Source organism: Aegilops tauschii, chromosome 7 (assembly GCF_002575655.3).
Source record: "Aegilops tauschii subsp. strangulata cultivar AL8/78 chromosome 7, Aet v6.0, whole genome shotgun sequence".
Taxonomy (NCBI): domain Eukaryota; kingdom Viridiplantae; phylum Streptophyta; class Magnoliopsida; order Poales; family Poaceae; genus Aegilops; species Aegilops tauschii.
The window spans coordinates 610,149,321-610,167,676 of record NC_053041.3 but is presented as its reverse complement, the minus strand read 5'-3'; the positions used below and the strand labels follow the sequence as shown (position 1 = coordinate 610,167,676).

The 18,356-nt window shown below is 45.9% G+C and overlaps 1 protein-coding gene across 1 annotated transcript; it reads left to right on the top strand.

The window, feature by feature from the left end:
• Nucleotides 1-957: 957 nt before the first annotated feature.
• On the top strand, nucleotides 958-5,342 carry LOC109782971 (two-component response regulator ORR25-like). Its single transcript, XM_045231058.2, has 7 exons — nucleotides 958-1,034; nucleotides 1,144-1,312; nucleotides 1,404-1,556; nucleotides 3,378-3,737; nucleotides 3,832-3,908; nucleotides 4,237-4,971; nucleotides 5,065-5,342. The coding sequence occupies exons 2-7, from the start codon at nucleotides 1,165-1,167 to the stop codon at nucleotides 5,098-5,100; spliced, it is 1,509 nt and encodes a 502-aa protein (XP_045086993.1). The 5' UTR covers nucleotides 958-1,034; nucleotides 1,144-1,164; the 3' UTR covers nucleotides 5,101-5,342.
• The last annotated feature ends 13,014 nt before the right edge of the window (nucleotides 5,343-18,356 follow it).

Below are 18,356 nucleotides of genomic sequence, written 5' to 3'. Positions count from 1 at the left end.
CCACTCCGACCAAGATAGAACTTAACTTTTAGACAAAATTTCTTTTAAAAAATGGGCTTATTGGCCCTGGGCTCCAAATCGCCTCACTCATTCGACCAACCATCTATCAGTTCATAATATCACGGCATGATGCAATTAGTGAGAGAATGAACATACGCTTTCGGTGCATCAGAATAATTTCATTAGAATTGAGGTGAAGGCATTAATTTGAGATATGACCTGTGGTGAAGGCATTAATCTGAGATATGACCTGAACAATGCTAAGAGCCCTTTTTGAATACGGATGATAAATATCATGTAGCTCCAACATTAGGTGAGAAAGCAACAAAAACACAACCAGGAACATAGACTGGGTCATGGGCTATGCCAGGAACAGATATGTTGACATTTGAGAATGCAATGAAACAAAAAGGGAAATTTGATGGAGGGGAACGAAACCAAAAACGGCAGAAACTATAGACATCCATTGCCTGGACCACAGAAAATCCACACCTTCGATCACTGTAGTTCTTTCTCTCTTCTTTTTAAACACGCGATAATATTTCGTACGGACCACATTTTCACCGTTTGAGACGATGAAGGCACTCTCAATCGGTCCCGGTCAAAGGAAGTAAAAGGATACTCTCTCCATGGCCATGCAACCGAACAAAGCAAGAGACTACTCTCCTTTGTAATTCAGATGATATCTTCGTGCTCGAACATTTGCTGAGAAAACAACAAAGCAAAAAAATAACAAGACGGCCCGTGGTTTTGCTCTCCTCTCATGGAAGAGGAACCATGGGCCGATGGCACAAGCAGACACAAACATTGACATCGCCAAAACAAATGCAGTAGCTGCAGAAATTATGGAGTAAAAAAGTCTTTGACCTCTGGACCGCAAGTCTTCAACTCCTTCCATTGACCCCTCCTCCCCTCCTACAAATAGACCCCCGCATCTTCCAGCCCATCTCACCACTGCAGTCCTGCTCTCCTCTGAAATCTGCAGTTCTGTTCTGCCTACAGCGAGGAAGCCTCCCCGTTGTTTCTTAATAGAGGTGGGAAAGGAGGGACCTATCCAATAGAGGTTTTCCGGTTATGTTCTTAAATTGCTGCATCCCCGTTGTTTCTTAATCAGTCTTTTCTTGATGGTGTTTTCTTTGACAGGTGCGAAGAAGTTTGGAAAACATGGCCGCGATGGGTGGGAACCAGAGGCAGACGATGGAGGATGCGGCGGAGGACAAGTTCCCGGAGGGGTTGCGCGTGCTCGCGGTGGACGACGACCGTGTCTGCCTCAAAGTACTAGAGGTCCTCTTGCGCCACTGCAAGTACCAGCGTGAGTCTCTTGATCTCTCCACTTCGCCATGGTCCATTAGATCAGAATCGGAGCCTTTTTGTTTCTCTGAATAATGCTCGCTGCTATGCAGCAACGATGGTGATGGATGCCAAGACGGCGCTGAAGATGCTCAGGGCGGGGAAGGAGCAATTCGACCTGGTCCTCACCGATGTGCGTATGCCGGACATGGACGGCTTCAAGCTCCTCGAGCTCATCGGCCTCGAGATGGATCTGCCCGTCATCAGTACACTCACTACTCAACCCGAAGTCCTAATTCTATTTTTGCATGTACAATTGTTTTTAAGGAGTACTTTTACCCCTGAATCTTCAAGATACACTGAAAGGATATTTATTCCTTTAATTGGGCAGCATGTGAGATCCTATATTTTTAGGATGATTTTATGAAATCACATACAGATGCACAGCATGCGCACACTATTTTGAACTTGGGCTTTGAGAAAATCTAAAGAGTAGGGTCCCCAGCCTAAACCAGCGGGATCCCATCAAACCGTTCATCCGCTCGATTGGATGGCCAGTGGGGTAGCAGAGGGGAGGTGGATCGACACATGAGTTAGCAGGGGGGTGTGGGATCCAGATCTCATCTAACCGTTCATCCTTTTGATTGGATGGCCAGCGGGGCAGGTAGCAGAACTGAGGTGGATCGACACATGAGTTAGGAGGGGGAGCACAGGATCCATATATAGTGGTGTCGGTTCCTCACCCGAACTAATGGGATCCTATCTAACCATACATCCATCAGATCGAATGGCTAGTGGGGGAGGGGAATGGACGTGGATAGGTTAGCACGTGAGTTATGAGATTCCATTAATTATTGATTTCAATAATTGTGTTGATTGTGTTTAGTATGCTAGAGACATGGTCATGTATTCCAAATAATTAAGCAACAAGATGTGTTTTTTCTATAGGAACTGCTTCTATTTTCGATCAATTTATCACCCAATTGCATTCAAAGATGTCGTCTGCATTCTATATACATTTGTTTTTACAAATTTAATAATTAATGCGGAAGTCTAGAGTTCAGTATCATGCATAAGATATATATGGGTAATCGAGCTTAGTAAGAGTAATTATCACTCCAATGTAATGTAGATCCCACTATGTACTTGTTTGATGGGTGCATTTATGGACATAATTTAATTTGGTATCCTGAAAATTGTAAAATCCTAGTCATAAGAATTAAATCTATAATATATTCTTTTTTCATGATATGACCAAATTATATTTAATTGTTTTCTAAACTATCTTAAATTTCTAGTCCTTCCAATTACATAAATTGTACAATTGCATCATACATGTTTTCTATGGTGGCATGAGTGATACAATTCCAAAAACAGAGAAGCTGTATTGACATTATTCAAGGACTACTCATCTTTAATCTCCTTGAGTTTGTTAGTAGTTAAAATTATCTACTCTTTAGAATAGCATATAAAGTAGGAGTGCCACTTCTAAGAAGATACATTGAGTAGGTCACCCATGTATCATATCAAAATCGTGCAGATTAGTTGAGCTAAACTAGAGAACTATTATGTTGTCACATTATTTTTGACAGAAAGTGCAACCACAAATATTTATTTTCCTAAATTGTAAGAAAATCCCCATAGATAATACTGCTTAACATATAAAAACTAATATGTGTGACCGCTTGCCATGCTCAGAACATCGCTTGGGTCGACAACTGTTATCTAGTACGCTAGAGAAACATGGTCAACAATAGTAATTGATCTTGTCGTTCACCAATAGTTTGATGTGATGATCTGATTTACCTAGTTGGAACATGTTGTGATGATGGTTTAGGCATTGTGTTACGCTTATTTTTTTAGCCATTATATTGAGTGTATGAATGTTTTTCCATTTAGTTTGCATTGAAACATCAGATTTATTATAGTCGTGATATCATTTGAAAATCATGTGTAACATATTTGCTTCCCCACTTGCACGACACATTGGAAAACATCGAACTCATTTTTCTGTCTATAAGCACTTAGACAAAAAAAATATGAACGTTTGTATTCCAAAGTTAAGCCATTGGTCGTATGGCATGCAGTGCTATCAGTGGATTGCAACAAGAAGGCCGTGATGAAGGGGATAAATCATGGGGCGTGTGACTATTTGATGAAGCCAGTGCATACCAACGAGCTCAAAAACATATGGCAGCATGTTGAAAGCAGGAGAAGATCCCAAGCAATAAGCCACATGAGTAGAGATAATGATAACAACCACAGAGTACATCCTGGGACGCTTGCCAGGAATAAGGACTCCAAGACAAAGAGCAATGAAAAAGATGGTTCTAACGAGAACAAAGAGAGCACTCGTGCATCCACTACTCAGAAGAATACAAGGGTGAAATGGACAATTGAGCTTCATAACAAGTTTCTAGAAGCTATCAACCAGATCGGCCTTGATAGTAAGACACCATATTTTGTGCCTCATTCATTAACACAACACTTGTGGTTATTTGGCATTTATGATTAACAAATATTTTGATGACATTTTTGTAGAGGCTGCTCCAAACAAGATATTGGAGCTGATGAATGTGGATTGCCTCACTAGACATAATATTGCGAGTCATCTACAGGTTTATTTTTTATCCTCATTCTTAATTTCGATGTTTGCATTACTATTATTCATAGTCTAACATTTTTTCATATATCAGTACAAGCTTTTATTTTGTAAGAACATAACAATCAACGCTTTAGTAATGCACGGATCACGAACATGTGTGTGATTGTAATTCCTTTTGTCCCTGGAAATGTAAGGCATATCTTGTACAATGCATGACACGCACATTCTATTAGAAGTTGTGCATCACTTTTAGTTCTTTTTGTTCCCATATGTCCACCATTACTTTTTTCCCATGAGCATGCATCTCATACATGGTTATTTTGTCTATATTTTTATTTCAGAAGTATAGGTTGTACTTGAATAGAGTCAAACCAAATTCACTCGGTGATGCAAGTGAAAGACAGAATTCATCCATGGACAATCAGAGGAATTTTATGCATAACCATGAGCATGAAAGATGGCATGTGTCCTCATGTGGCATCCCCTCCTGGAGTCCAAACTATTTCAGTGCAACTAGTCAATTAGGCCAGCTGATGGACAGCCAGAGCAGCTTGTGCATGGGGTCATTAATCCATGGTAGTAGAATGTCGAGGTATTTGGTTCCACACACACTGGATGCGAGAAGATTTGCTGGTTCCGAAGACCCTCCCATTAGCCTAGACAATGGCATACTCGATGACATAATGTTAGATGAATTTTCCTCATATAGCTCTGGTACTTCCTACGTTGACTCCATGCGTGATAAGCTGATGGAGACAAGTAAAGGCAAAACCCCATCAAATCTTCGAAGTTACTTCACAAACACACCAAGTGGTCGCGGGAGTTCGGCACCCACAAATGGTACTGGTAGCACTTCAAAAACCGAGACTAATATGTTTAACAGTGGCAAAACTATTTCTACACTTTCCAACTTTCAGACAGATGGTTTCATCGCATTAACTCCAATGCCTGATGGTGGGGATGCGGCTGGCATTCTCCCTGTGCAAGAAAGTATGGTTAATCAACAAGAGCCTAATGATCTACTGAATGACATTAATGCCTTCTCATCGGATGATATTGCCAACCTTCTAAATGACGTAAGAACATTTCTTATTAACATGTATCAAATCTTTGCATATGAATTGTTGAGCTAGACAGGTGTATTCAAATTAATTTTCTTCTCATTGTAGGATTTCATTGGAGAGGATGCTGTCGTGGATGGATAGTTTTGCCGGTTAGCACGACCTACTGGCGAGATGTTTTTGCATGTGTGTTGGACAGTTGTTGATTGATTATTCCCTCAATCTTGCACACTGTACCATGAATTTATCTTAATTATTGTTGTCTACTTAGAAGCACGATTGTGCCGATGCTTCTATTTTACATCACCTTTAGCTTTTAAGTATGTGTTGCATTTTGAGATAAAATAATGTTTTGTTATGCCAGATGTAACTAGTTTTCTTCTATATGATATCAATGCGATGTTGCATCTTTCTCCGAGAAAACGTGTAGCATCCTGGGAGAGGCACTACACAGATCTAGCTCCTCCTATAGTGCATGCATAGTATCATTCCCAACACACCCGCCACAGACATTGTGCACATGACATGCACTTTATGAAGGTAGAACGGTAGTATCACAACACAAGTTCATAACATATCTGCAACACCACCATGGTCATTGCCAGCGGTAGGTCCGAGGAGATTCCCACCGCCGAGTTCCACATCTACCAGTCGCCATCCTCTCTCCAGGGCTAGCCCAACGACCACAATACGGGGGGCGCCCTCTGCCACCAAAGCCCCATCAACTTCGCGTGGCTCCAACTCTTGGATGGTATCCCCCGACACGACCACGTCTTCCACCTCGTTGTCTCCTACCACCTGCAGAGGCAATGGAGCTACTGCTCCTGCGCCTACATCTAGGGTACCCACGTCAATATCGACCACAAGTCCTTTCTCAACAGGCCTCCAACTCCCAACTTGAACCCGGCCGCGGGTACCTACACCGTCTTGCAATTCATGGAAATGTGTATCCACCCCGAGTTCCATGTCAAAGACATGTTGCCATCAAATGTGTCGGACGTGATTGAGAAAGCAAAGGTGGGGTTAGCGCATAAGTTTGGTTGGGCGCAGCTGATCTGGAACCTAGTCCGGAATGAGATTCTCGAATTGCCAAGAAGGGATGATAAAAATTCATACTTCGGGGTGCATCTTCTCAGACTCATTTGGGTAAAGGATCCGGATGTGTTCGGGGTGATGGACAGGATGGTGGACATGATTAAAAAACTCATTCAGGAGGAAATTCAGAGGCAGCCACGAGTGGTCAACAACATGTCCAAACTAGTGGGGCCTGGGGGTGAAACGTCGGCGGTTGTTCAAGTTCAACAGCAAAACCCTCTAAAAAACAGCAAGCCATGGTGGTACAACTACTGACGTTGTTCAACTACTGGGCCTGAAGATGTCATGTCTTGTTGTTGATTTTCATCATACGCCTGCACTCCTGTTGATTATAGAGAACTACATCGAACGTCGCATGCCTCCCTTATATAATCCTTATCCACCATGAAACGGTAAGCACCAACCGTTGCGGTGCGCCAATCTGATGGGGCTCCCTCCAAACCGGCAGCTCTCTCCACTCCGGTGACTCCCTCCATGTGTTGTTCACCATACAACAGCAAATCAAGGTTCACGCACAACGTCGAGATCAGCAGCGGAGGTGGCTTCGGCGGGTGCTTCTCTGCGGCAATCGAGGACCGGCATGTAGATGTGGACGGCGACGGCGATGTCACTGCCTATGGGGACTTAAGAAATTTTATCATTGTTCTGACGGGCAAAACTGGCAAGGTCATTTTTCTTTCTCAAACCAGTATCTGTGTTGTATTGTCACGGGTCTCTTGTATACATGTGTTTTATTGTAACGGGTCTCTTGAAGAACTATGGCAACTATGTTGACAGAGGTATTCGAGTAAACTTCAGAGCCCCATGGGTGACTCATCTCTTGTTCGCTGATGATAGCCTTATTTTCATCAAGGCGAATATGGAAAGTGCAACAAGAATTAATTAGATTCTTGAGATCTATGGCGATGCTTCCGGACAATGTGTAAACAAAAGTAAGAGTGCCATTTATTTCAGTCTGAATACCCCTACAGATCTCAGGCAAACTTTGAAGCAACTGCTAGGTGTCCAAGTTGAAGCGTTTTCAGAGCGATACCTTGGCCTACCTACAGCCGTTGGCAAAATCAATAGTGGAACATTTGAACACTTGGGCGATCGAGCTAGAGGGAAAATGCAAGGCTGGTCCGAACGCTTATTTGCATGCGCCGGCCGGGAAGCACTTATCAAGTCAATTGTTCAGGCGATTCCTACTTTCAGCATGAGTTGTTTTCTTCTGACAAAGAAGGTGTGCAAAGGCCTCACGTCCAGCATGGCAAAATTCTGGTGGGGGAGCTCCCTAGATAATCGGTCCTTGCACTGGATTGCCTGGGACGAGCTGGCCACGCCTAAGTGCAAGGGCGGAATGGGTTTCCGCGTTCTCCGTATGTTCAACTTGGCCTTACTAGGGAAGCATGGATGGCGTTTTATGATGAATCCGAACTCCCTTTGTGCCAAGGTGATGAAAGGAAGATATTTCCCAGACACAGATTTCCTACATGCTTCGGTTCCCAAGTCCTCATCCGCTACCTGGCGGGCAATTGTGGCGGGCCGTGAAGCACTGCAGGCCGGTCTGGTGAAGCGAGTAGGCGACGGATCGTCCATATCAATATGGGAGGATAAATGGATTCCTTCCACCATCAAGATGTCTCCTCTGTTACGTCCAGCTAACACCATGGTGCAAACCGTGAATGAATTGATAGACCCACTGGACATGGCGGACGGAGCAGGTTCGGGAGATCTTCATCGCGCCGGACGCCGCAGCCATTCTGAAAATTCCGTTGCGGCACGGCGGGGGCGAAGACTTCTATGCATGGGCCTTTGAGAAGTCAGGCATTTACTCTGTTAAATCGGCGTATCGTGCTCTCGTGAATCAAAAAGAGCGACAGGCTCTAGATGAGGAGCAGGTTACCGGCACTTCAGTGGATCAACAACATGTGTGGAATGCCATATGGAAACTCAAAGTAGTCCCAAAAGTCAAGGTGTTTTGGTGGCGTGTGATGAGAGGGATCTTACCGGATGAGTGCTCTCTCAAACGTCGCCACATGAAGCAGATTAGCACCTGCAAGGTTTGTTTGGCAAGGGAAGAAGATCTGGAGCATGCACTTATGCATTGCTCACATGCTCGCCGGTTTTGGGAGGAAACCCAACTGCTCTTTGATATCAACTTGCCAAGACTGCATCCCCGCACATGGTCCAAAGACATTTTATGTGATCAACGTTTTTCTGAGAAGGAACGAGCGATCCTTGTCATGGTGATGTGGGCTATCTGGACATCTCGAAACTGGCTAACACACGAACGGGATGGCATTGATCATGTCTTTTCAGTAAGATGGATACATGAGGATCTAGCTCTACTTGAGCTACCGAAGCAGCAAGTTTCTATGCTACCAGGTTTTGGATGGCGGCCGCCCGACGATGGATACATGAAAATCAACACTGACGCTGCTACTCATCTCGATGATGGCAACGCAGGGGCGGGTGGCATCGCTCGTTCGGCATCGGGCTTCAAGGGTGCATGGTGCAAGCCGATCCTGGGGGTGACAGACCCTCTCATCGCGGAGGCTCTAGCGCTCAAGGAAGGAGTATTACTCGCAACACTACGAGGCTACACGCATGTGATCATGGAGACTGACTGTCTTGAGGCAGTAAACCTCTGGAACTCTCGCTACACTGACCGCTCGGTGATAGCATCTATCCTAGATGAAATAGGAGAGCTAGGTCTTAGCTTTACTTCTTTTACTGTTCAACATGTAATGAGATCAGCGAACGGTCCAGCACACTTGTGTGCGAAGGGTGCTTGTACGCTTTCTGTGACTGAGAGCTGGTTAGACACTACTCCCCCGTTCCTGATCAGCAGCCTATTGGCTGACTGCTCAGCGAGCACGTTTGTTGAATAAAACTCTCTAAGGTTTCCCTGCAAAAAAAAATATTCTCAGAATCTCCACCGACGCCAGGCCCTTCGTGCCGTTTGTATAGGGCGCTCGGTTAGGCTCTCCTGTGTATTTAAGTTGTAAGACTCTCTGGTGATTGTAACGTGTGACTCATTCAATCTAGCTTGGTATCAGATGCCACCATGGCTATGCATGGCCAACCCTCCACCCCCGCTGTGGACTCTCCCTCCTCGCCGGCCCTGTCCTCGGCCTCCTCTCCGGCGTGTCTAGCTCCCTTTCCGGCGGCTCGCTCATCGCTCCTCCGCCTGTGCCACCTCTCTCGGCGTCCCTTCAGACTTTCTCCACGCCCCTTTTCACTAGCATCACCTCACCAGCCACCGCGGACCCACCTTCCGCCCACTGTTATGGCAATCTGTTCCACGACCACATTACCAATCACATCAAGTTCAACCTCGATCTGGCCCAGCACAACTACCACAAGCGGCGCACCTTCTTTCTGTTCGTCCTCCTCAAGTACAACGCTGCCCACCACGTCCAGCCACTAGTAGAAAACAGGGCTTTGGTTCGGGCTTGGCCAGCCCATTAGTTCCGGTTCTGCATGAACCGGGACCCATGGGGGCATTCGTCCCGGTTCGTGAGCCCAGGGGGCCGGCCGGGGCCTCGTGGGCATTGGTCCCGGTTCGTCTGGACCCATTTGTCCCGGTTCTAGGCACGAACCGGGACCAATGGGCCTCGCTCCTGGCTCACAGCCATTGGTCCCGGTTCGTGGCTTGAACCGGGACAGAAGGGGGAGTTTTAGTCCCGGTTCCAGCCACGAACCGGGACAAATGAGTTGCCTATATATACCCCATCGCCGTAGCAGAGCACTCCACAGTGCTCTGCTTTTTGCTGGCCGGCGAGGGGAGGGCATTTGGGTGCTCTAGCTCACCTCCTATGCACATGAGGTGTTCGATGAAATGCCCGAGCCACACTAGTTAAGCTTTCTCCTCTCGAAGCTCGACCTCCGAGCTCCATTTTTCCCGAGATTTGTCTATGTTTAGCGGTCCGTCACGCCCCGTCCCCGTCTTCACCGCTGTCGATCGCCCGCGCCAATCTCGTCGCCGGCACCACCATGGTGAGCCTCTTGTTCTTATCTTCTTTCTGAAAGAAAAAATTCTTACTTTAGATAGATACTTGTCTAATTTTCTTACTTTTGACACACATAATTATATATAATGCACGCAGATGAACCGGCAATGGATGTACGGTGACAGACACACCTCCGAGTACATTAAGGGCGCGCATAATTTTCTCGAAGTGGCTGAGGCAAACAAGCAGAATGGTTTTATGTGTTGTCCATGCCCTATGTGGGAATACAAAGTCTTACTCTAACCAGAAAATCCTTCACACCCACCTGTTTTATAAGGGTTTCATGCCACACTATAATGTTTGGACGAAGCACGGAGAAATAGGGGTTATGATGGAAGACAGCAAAGAAGAAGAGGACGATGACAACTATGTGCCCCCTGAATACGGTGATGCTGCAACGGGGGAAGCTGCGGAAGATCAAGAGGAACTAGACGATGTGCCCGATGATGATGATCTCCGCCGGGTCATTGTCGATGCAAGGACACAATGCGAAAGTCAAAAGGAGAAGCTGAAGTTCAATCTCATGTTAGAGGATCACAAAAAAGGGTTGTACCCCAATTGCAAAGATGGCAACACAAAGCTCAGTACCGTACCGGAATTGCTGCAGTGGAAGGCAGAGAATGTTGTGCCTGACAAAGGATTTGAGAAGCTACTGAAAATATTGAAGAAGAAGCTTGCAAAGGATAACGAATTGCCCGACAGTACATACGCAGCAAAGAAGGTCGTATGCCCTCTAGGATTGAAGGTGCAGAAGATACATGCATGCCCTAATGACTGCATCCTCTACCGCGGTGAGTACGAGGATTTGAACGCATGCCCGGTATGTGGTGCATTGCGGTATAAGATCAGACGAGATGACCCTGGTGATGTTGACGGCGAGCCCCGCAGGAAGAGGGTTCCTGCGAAGGTGATGTGGTATGCTCCTATAATACCATGGTTTAAACGACTGTTCAGAAACAAAGAGCATGCCAAGTTGATGCGATGGCACAGTGAGGACCGTAAGAAAGACGGGAAGTTGAGAGCACCCGCTGACGGGTCGCAGTGGAGAAAAATCGAGAGAAAGTACTGGGCTGAGTTTGCAGGTGACCCAAGGAACGTATGGTTTGGTTTAAGCGCGGATGGCATTAATCCTTTCGGGGAGCAGAGCAGCAATCACAGCACCTGGCCCATGACTCTATGTATGTATAACCTTCCTCCTTGGATGTGCATGAAGCGGAAGTTCATTATGATGCCAGTTCTCATCCAAGGCCCTAAGCAACCCGGCAACGACATTGATGTGTACCTAAGGCCATTACTTGAAGAACTTTTACAGCTGTGGAATGGAAACGGTGTACATGTGTGGGATAAGCACAGACAGGAGGAATTTAACCTGCACGCGTTGCTGTTTGTAACCATCAACGATTGGCCCGCTCTTAGTAACCTTTCAGGACAGACAAACAAGGGATACCACGCATGCACGCACTATTTAGCTGACACCAAAAGTATATACCTGGACAAATGCAGGAAGAATGTGTACCTGGGCCATCGTCGATTTCTTCCGACCAACCATCAATGTTGAAAGAAAGGCAAGCATTTCAAAGGCGAGGCAGATCACCGGAAGAAGCCCGCCATGCGTACCGATGATCACGTACTTGCACTACAAAAAAATACACTTCCGTGATGATACGTGTTTGTCACAGTAGGTCGCATTTTCTGTCATGCATGTACATCCATGAAAAATTTATGACAGAATCAAGATAGTCATACCTGTGCTGTCGTAGAAGTGTTCCATGACATTGCCAAAATTATCATCACGGAAGTGTCCACTTCCATGACGATAAATCGCGCGTCACAGAAGTGCTTTCGTCAAGGGTGACCGACACATGGCATCCACCATAACGGAACGCCGTTAAGCTATCGGGTCGAGTTTTGGATCCGATAACCCGTTAACAGCCCCGACCAATGGGGATTTTCCATGTGTAAAATCATCATTGGCTGGAGGAAACACGTGTTGGCTCATCATTGGGACAGATGTCATCCACTCGTTGGACGGAAGGCGCCTATGATACGTCGACACGTGGCACGGCCCAACAGAGGCCCATTCATGTGAAAACGCCGGCCCGTTTGACTTGGTCAAAAGGTGGCGGGCCGGCCCATGGAAAGCCTGTTAACGGCATGTTCGCATATAGCTCATTTACAGCCCGCTAACCCAAGGTCCGTTACGCCCTATCCGAATTAGGCCCAGTAGCGTCATCTGGGCCATCCAATATGATTTCAGCCCGTTTTCACTTCTGGCCCATGTATGGCCCATGACGTCTTTCGGCCCATATGAGGCCCTATGTAACTCTTGGCCTATTAACGGCCCGTGGTGAAACTGGCCCGTAATGAACAGTGTATCACTTTACACCCATTAACGGCCCGTGGTGAAACTGGCCCGTAATGAACAGTGTATCACTTTATACCTATTAACGGCCCGTGGTGAAATTGGCCCGTAATGAACAGTGTATCACTTTATACCCATTAACGGCCCGTTATTCCGTTGGGCCGTTTCCAGCCCATGTTATCTTTCGGCCTTCTCAAAGCCCATTTATTCTTGGGCTCATTTTTAGCATTCGTTTACTTACGGCCCGTTACTATCCTTTTCTGCTTGTGGGCCAAATTCAGCCCGTGGTTACAGTCGGCCCGTTTGTGGTCCGTTAATACGTTGGGCCATTTTCATAGCGTCATCAAATACGGCCTATTAACGATGGCCCGTTATGGTCGGCCCATGAACGGACGATTCCAACTCTAGCCCGTTTACGGCCATAATGCGGCCTGTTATTGGCCCATGTTTGGCCAATCGATCATACGGCCCGTATAAGGCCCATTGATGATACGGCCCGTAGAAGGCCCATTGTTTCTACGGCCCGTAGAAGGCCCATTGTTTCTACGGCCCGTAGAAGGCCTACTGTTTCTACGGCCCGTAGAAGGCCCACTGTTTCTACGGCCCGTAGGAGGCCTAGTGTCACTACAGTAAATATTAGCCCATGGTTATTGTGGCCTAGTTTTAAAGAATAGGTTATTGCAGCCACTAGCAAACCGCGGAAAAAGAACTGCACTGACTACAAGCAAACAAATAAACAAGACAACAAGGAAATAAATAAGCAAGCAACTTATGCTAGGCTATCACGGCTATTACACATATTACATCCACTGGGCATGAAAGTTCGCCACCAGTGCAAATATAGGGAACAAAGCAGCATATAAACGCCGCAGCAAAACAAGTCCAGAACTGAAACCACTTCAGAATAGTTCAAGAAACAATATCCTGGGTACCCATAATGCTGGCAAGATGCTTAGCAAGCTTATTAACTTTCTCTTTTTTGGCGCTTAAATCCTCCAGCGCTTGCTGTTGCACAAGAAAGTAAGCATCTGAATTCTGCAGAGACTTCCTCAGTCCTTCGGCTTCTTGCCGCAGCACAGCTGACTGATGCCTTTCAGCTTGTAGCTAAGACTGAAGAAGCCGAAGTGATTCAGGCAGCGAGTTCGAAGAGCTTGTGCTAGCGGTACTGGCCAGTAACTCGAACACTACATCAACGCAGGACTGTGGGGTTTTCTCACTGTCTACAAGATCGTTTTTATCACCTTTCTTGGAGACCAACAGGGTTGTCTCACTATCTTGAACCTTATCTGCATTACTTTCTCTACCATTGCATAGTGGGGTGGTCTTCTCCAATATTCTGTTTGCATACTACAAGAGAAACAAGCAAACACATCACAGGTTTAGCTTGTAGTATACGAAACTCATTTTGGTAAACCGGTTCAGTAGTAAGGTGGACAGGATAACAGCATGAAACAAACATATATCTATGTACTATGGTCACTGTATTGTCCATATCATTCTAGTTTATGTTCCCTAATCAAGATAGAGACACAGTTCAACTCATATATTTTTTAGACACAGCAGCATAGACAGAATATAAGTGTGAGAAACTACACAGCATTGGCAGCACTTGTAATGTGCATCACCTGAGAACATAACTGTTTATACAACTTAAACTGAAATCAACATAGAGCAAGAAGTTAGAACAGCAATCCAGTTAAAGAAATAGGTTTAAAACATACCTGTTGCGCCATTGGAGTTTCAATTGGATCCTTCAAATTCGAAAGTAGTTGGTATGAGTAAATACAGTGATGCAACAGCAAAGGAGTATGGACCATAACTACGGAATCTGACCTGAGAACAGTTGCTCTTCTGCTTTAAACGTGGAGTTTGGGTTAGCTGTGGTGGTCTTCGTGCTTTGGGCACTGCAGTAGCTTTACAAACTGCTCGTGTGGGGGTACTCTGTGGTGGACATGGTGCTTTGTCAACTATAAGTGGGTTACTATCCGCTAGGGTTGCGGTTAGATGGGTTGTAGCTGGTTCTCTGCCCAACGGTGTAAGTGTGCAATCTGGAAGAGTCTCGATTATGTGTGGTGGGGCTAGTTTGTGGGCCAGTACAACCATGGTTCTATCTGCATCGACGGGTAGCACTGTCTTTTGTGAAGAACGGGTTTTTGCTCCCTTAGATACTGCCATCACCCCCTCCAATTCAAATGGCTGATAAACAAGAAAAGAAATTGAACGTACAGACATTGTATGATAGACAGATGTGGTAATTCACATATATGTTGTCTAACCAAACAGGACAGCATGACACAATTTCACATATATGATGCCTAACTAAACAGGATAGCATGACACAGTTTCAGATATATGATGGATAACTTAACAGGATATAATGGCATAATTCAACATATGATGAGTACCTAAACAGGATGACATGACAAAACTATATGATGTCTTTCTAAAATAGGTTGGGATGAAATAATTCACATACATGTTGTCTAAGTATACAGGATGGCATGATATAATTGACATAATTGATTCATATACTAAGCAGCTGGCACTCGCATGTATGATCTCTAAACTAAGCAGACAGAATTCAATATTGTGCATATGATGTCTAAACTAAGCAATGCAAGACACCATATGCATCATATGAGAAATATAAACATTGCAACTTAGAGCATACACCTCAGGTGGGATATAGGACTGGTCATCTGTCTCTGAATCCTCCTCTGAGGAGCTCCCTGTAACCATCGAGATATATGCTTCAACAGGTACCATTGCCTGCTCTGAAGACCTTGTTTTCACTCCAGATTTTTCCATAACCGGCTCAAATGGCTGATACACATGAAGAGTAGTTCAATATACACAGATTGTCGACAAATGGAATACGTAATGAAAAAAAAGATGGCATGAGATAATTCACATATATGATGCCTGGCTCCATGGCGGTGCATAATTCACATATATGATAACTGGCTGAAAAACATGGCATTGCATAATTCACATATCTGATATAGAAAGCAAACAGGAGGCATTCACACAAAGCATGTCTAATCTAAGCAGATGGCATGGCAATGCAAGACACCATATGCATGATATGAGCAATATAACCCAGCCAAGTTAGAGCATGCACCTCGGGGGGAATACGACTGGTCATCTCTCTCTGAATCCTCCTCTGGGGAGCTATCTGTAACCAGCAAGAAATCTGCATCGACAGGTAGCACTGACTGCTCAGAAGACCTTATTTTCACTCCAGATTTTCCCATGACCGACTCAAATGGCTGATGCACAGGAAGAGTAGATGAATGTATAAACATTGTTGACAAATGGAATACATTATGGAAAAAAATATGGCACAATACAATTCACATATACGATGACTGACTAAACAGGATGGCATTGCATGATTCACGTATATGATGCCTGGCTAAAGAAGATGGCATTGCATAATTCCCATATACTCCCTCCGTTCCTAAATATTTGTCTTTTTAGAGATTTCAAATGGACTACCACATACGGATGTATATAGACATATTTTAGAGTGTAGATTCACTCATTTTGTTCTGTATGTAGTCACTTGTTGAAATCTCTAAAAAGACAAATATTTAGGAGTGGTGGGAGTATGATATAGAAACCAAACAGGTGGCATTCACACAAAGCAAATCTAAACTAAGCTGGTGACATATAAGATGTATAATGTAAGCAATGCAAGGCGCCATATGCATGATATGACCAACATCAGCATGCCAGGTTAGAGCAAACACCTCAGGTGGTAAACAGGCGTGGTCGGCTCCTTCTGAATCTCCATCTGAACAGTTATCTTCCTCTGGAATACAATCTGGAAATGCAGGAGGGGGGGCACTTCGCCCACCATGGAGCGGCGTCTGCATGACATTATATTCGCACGCAACGGTCTTCTCTTTTTCTCTACATGTTCAGTATGATTGTGTACAATATCTGACATGCATAATAAAAAAATAGTTAGATTTTGTAAGGCCTAAGGGGTGCATGCAAAAATCAAGACTGATGGTAGCAAACTAGTGGATGGATCCAAAACTAATGATAGCAGGTAGATTATAGCTTCAGTTTAAAAAGATAGACAATGGATCATCTATTGTTTGTTGCCCACCCAACATGAACCACATAGAAGACCCCAGATGAACCAGATAGTAGACAGATACTATTCGTTGCTGGCTCGATATGAGACCCATGGGCAATTCAAATCTCAAGATTGAACGATAAAGTAGCAGGTAATAATAACCGATGTATAACGTAAGCAAACACGAAAGACTGCGACCTCTCTTCCGGAACTGTGTAGTCCTCAGGTTCATCTGCTCAGTCGATGATGGTAATGCAGTTGGCGTGGCTGCCGGCAACGGGGAAGATGATCTGAGGCAGCGAAAGGAAGTCTGCAGGGGGATCTCTGCTGCAGTGAACTTTTTTGTCGATGGTGCACCTCAGGTGGGGTGGATGACGGCACGGCAGGAGCAGGACATAACACATAGAGTTTTCTTTGACGCCTATCTGAAAATAAAGTAAATCTGTAAGGGCTCCTTAGAATTGGAGGATTCTATAAACGCAGGGACAGGAATAGGATAGGAATGCACGTGCAAAACAGAGCATTTGGAAACATAGGATTTCAGTCAACCTGGGTGTTTGGCTCACATGAATTGGAAGAACAGAGGAATGGAGAAACAAAGTGATGCGACGAGTGTACAACCTCTTTGGCATAGCCTTGTGGACCTCGGCATCATTGGGTTGGACATGGAGGATGGTGATGATGCTGGTGTGACTGTCGGAGGCATGGAAGAAGATCCGAGGCCTCTGGAAACGGCGCCGAGGATACTGCTCCGCTGTGATGGACGGTTCCGTCGTTGGAGCAGCTCCGCTAAGGTGTACGGCGACGAGGCTGAAGCATGACAAGACAGACAACGTTAATCTGAAGTGGGACCCTAATATCATCTGCAATAGATGATGTAAAATACATCACCAAAAAGTGCTAGATGTAAAACGCATCAGCCGCGCCACGGCCGCTCCGACAGATGTTGTAAGTACTGTTCACTCTGAACTTAACTGAAGAAAATGAACTTCACAGTCGAAACTGAATTTTATTGTCGAAACTGATTGAACTAGTAACAAAGCATTGCAATAGATGTTTAGGGCGTTCGAGCACTAGTAGCAGAGAAGCAGTGATCTAAATCAGCAGACGCTCGATCAGGGAACGCACTAGCAGAGAGCAAGTCGTGCAGTAGCACCGTGAGCGAGTGCTAAAGCAGAAACTCCTGTAGCTGTCGGAGGTCGTGCAGCAGCAGCAGCAGCGCAAGCGAGAGCAAGAGCAGAGCAGCAGCATGAACGAAAGCAGGAGCAGTGCAGCAGCGCGACCGACAGCAAGAACAGAGCCGCAGCGCGAGCGAGAGCCGGAGCAGCTGCAGCTAGTGCCGTTGTGGAAGTCGCCGCCGAGGAAGCAACGACATGGGGGAGAGACGTCGTGGATGATGTGGCCGGCGACGGCGCCGTCGATGGAGACACGCCATGTCTGCTCGGTATCGAGCACTGGCAGCCCCGTGAGATCGAATAAAAGATAAAATGCAGCGGTGAGTGCAGAACCTCCTTGGTGGCGCCGAGTTGGCCTCGGCTTCATCGGAGGAATTGGTGAGGGTGCTGCGGTTCCGGTGGGGCAGGTCAAGACGGCGCTGTGGGGATTGAGGTGGCGCGATAGACGAGGCGAATGTCGGGGCAGCTCCTTGGAGGTGGAGGACGGGGCGGCTGATCCGACGGGACGACGAGATCGACAACGGATCCTCATCCGGTGCGGTGGATGAGGGACGGCGAGCTGTTGCGGTGGACGACGTAGTTGGGGAAGAGTCTCCGGCTGGGCGGCGGTCGGGAGGCCGACGGAGGAGCGTGGGGTTTCGCGGGTTTTGGCGGCCTCGGTGTACGAATGGGGGGGCGAAGGGGGA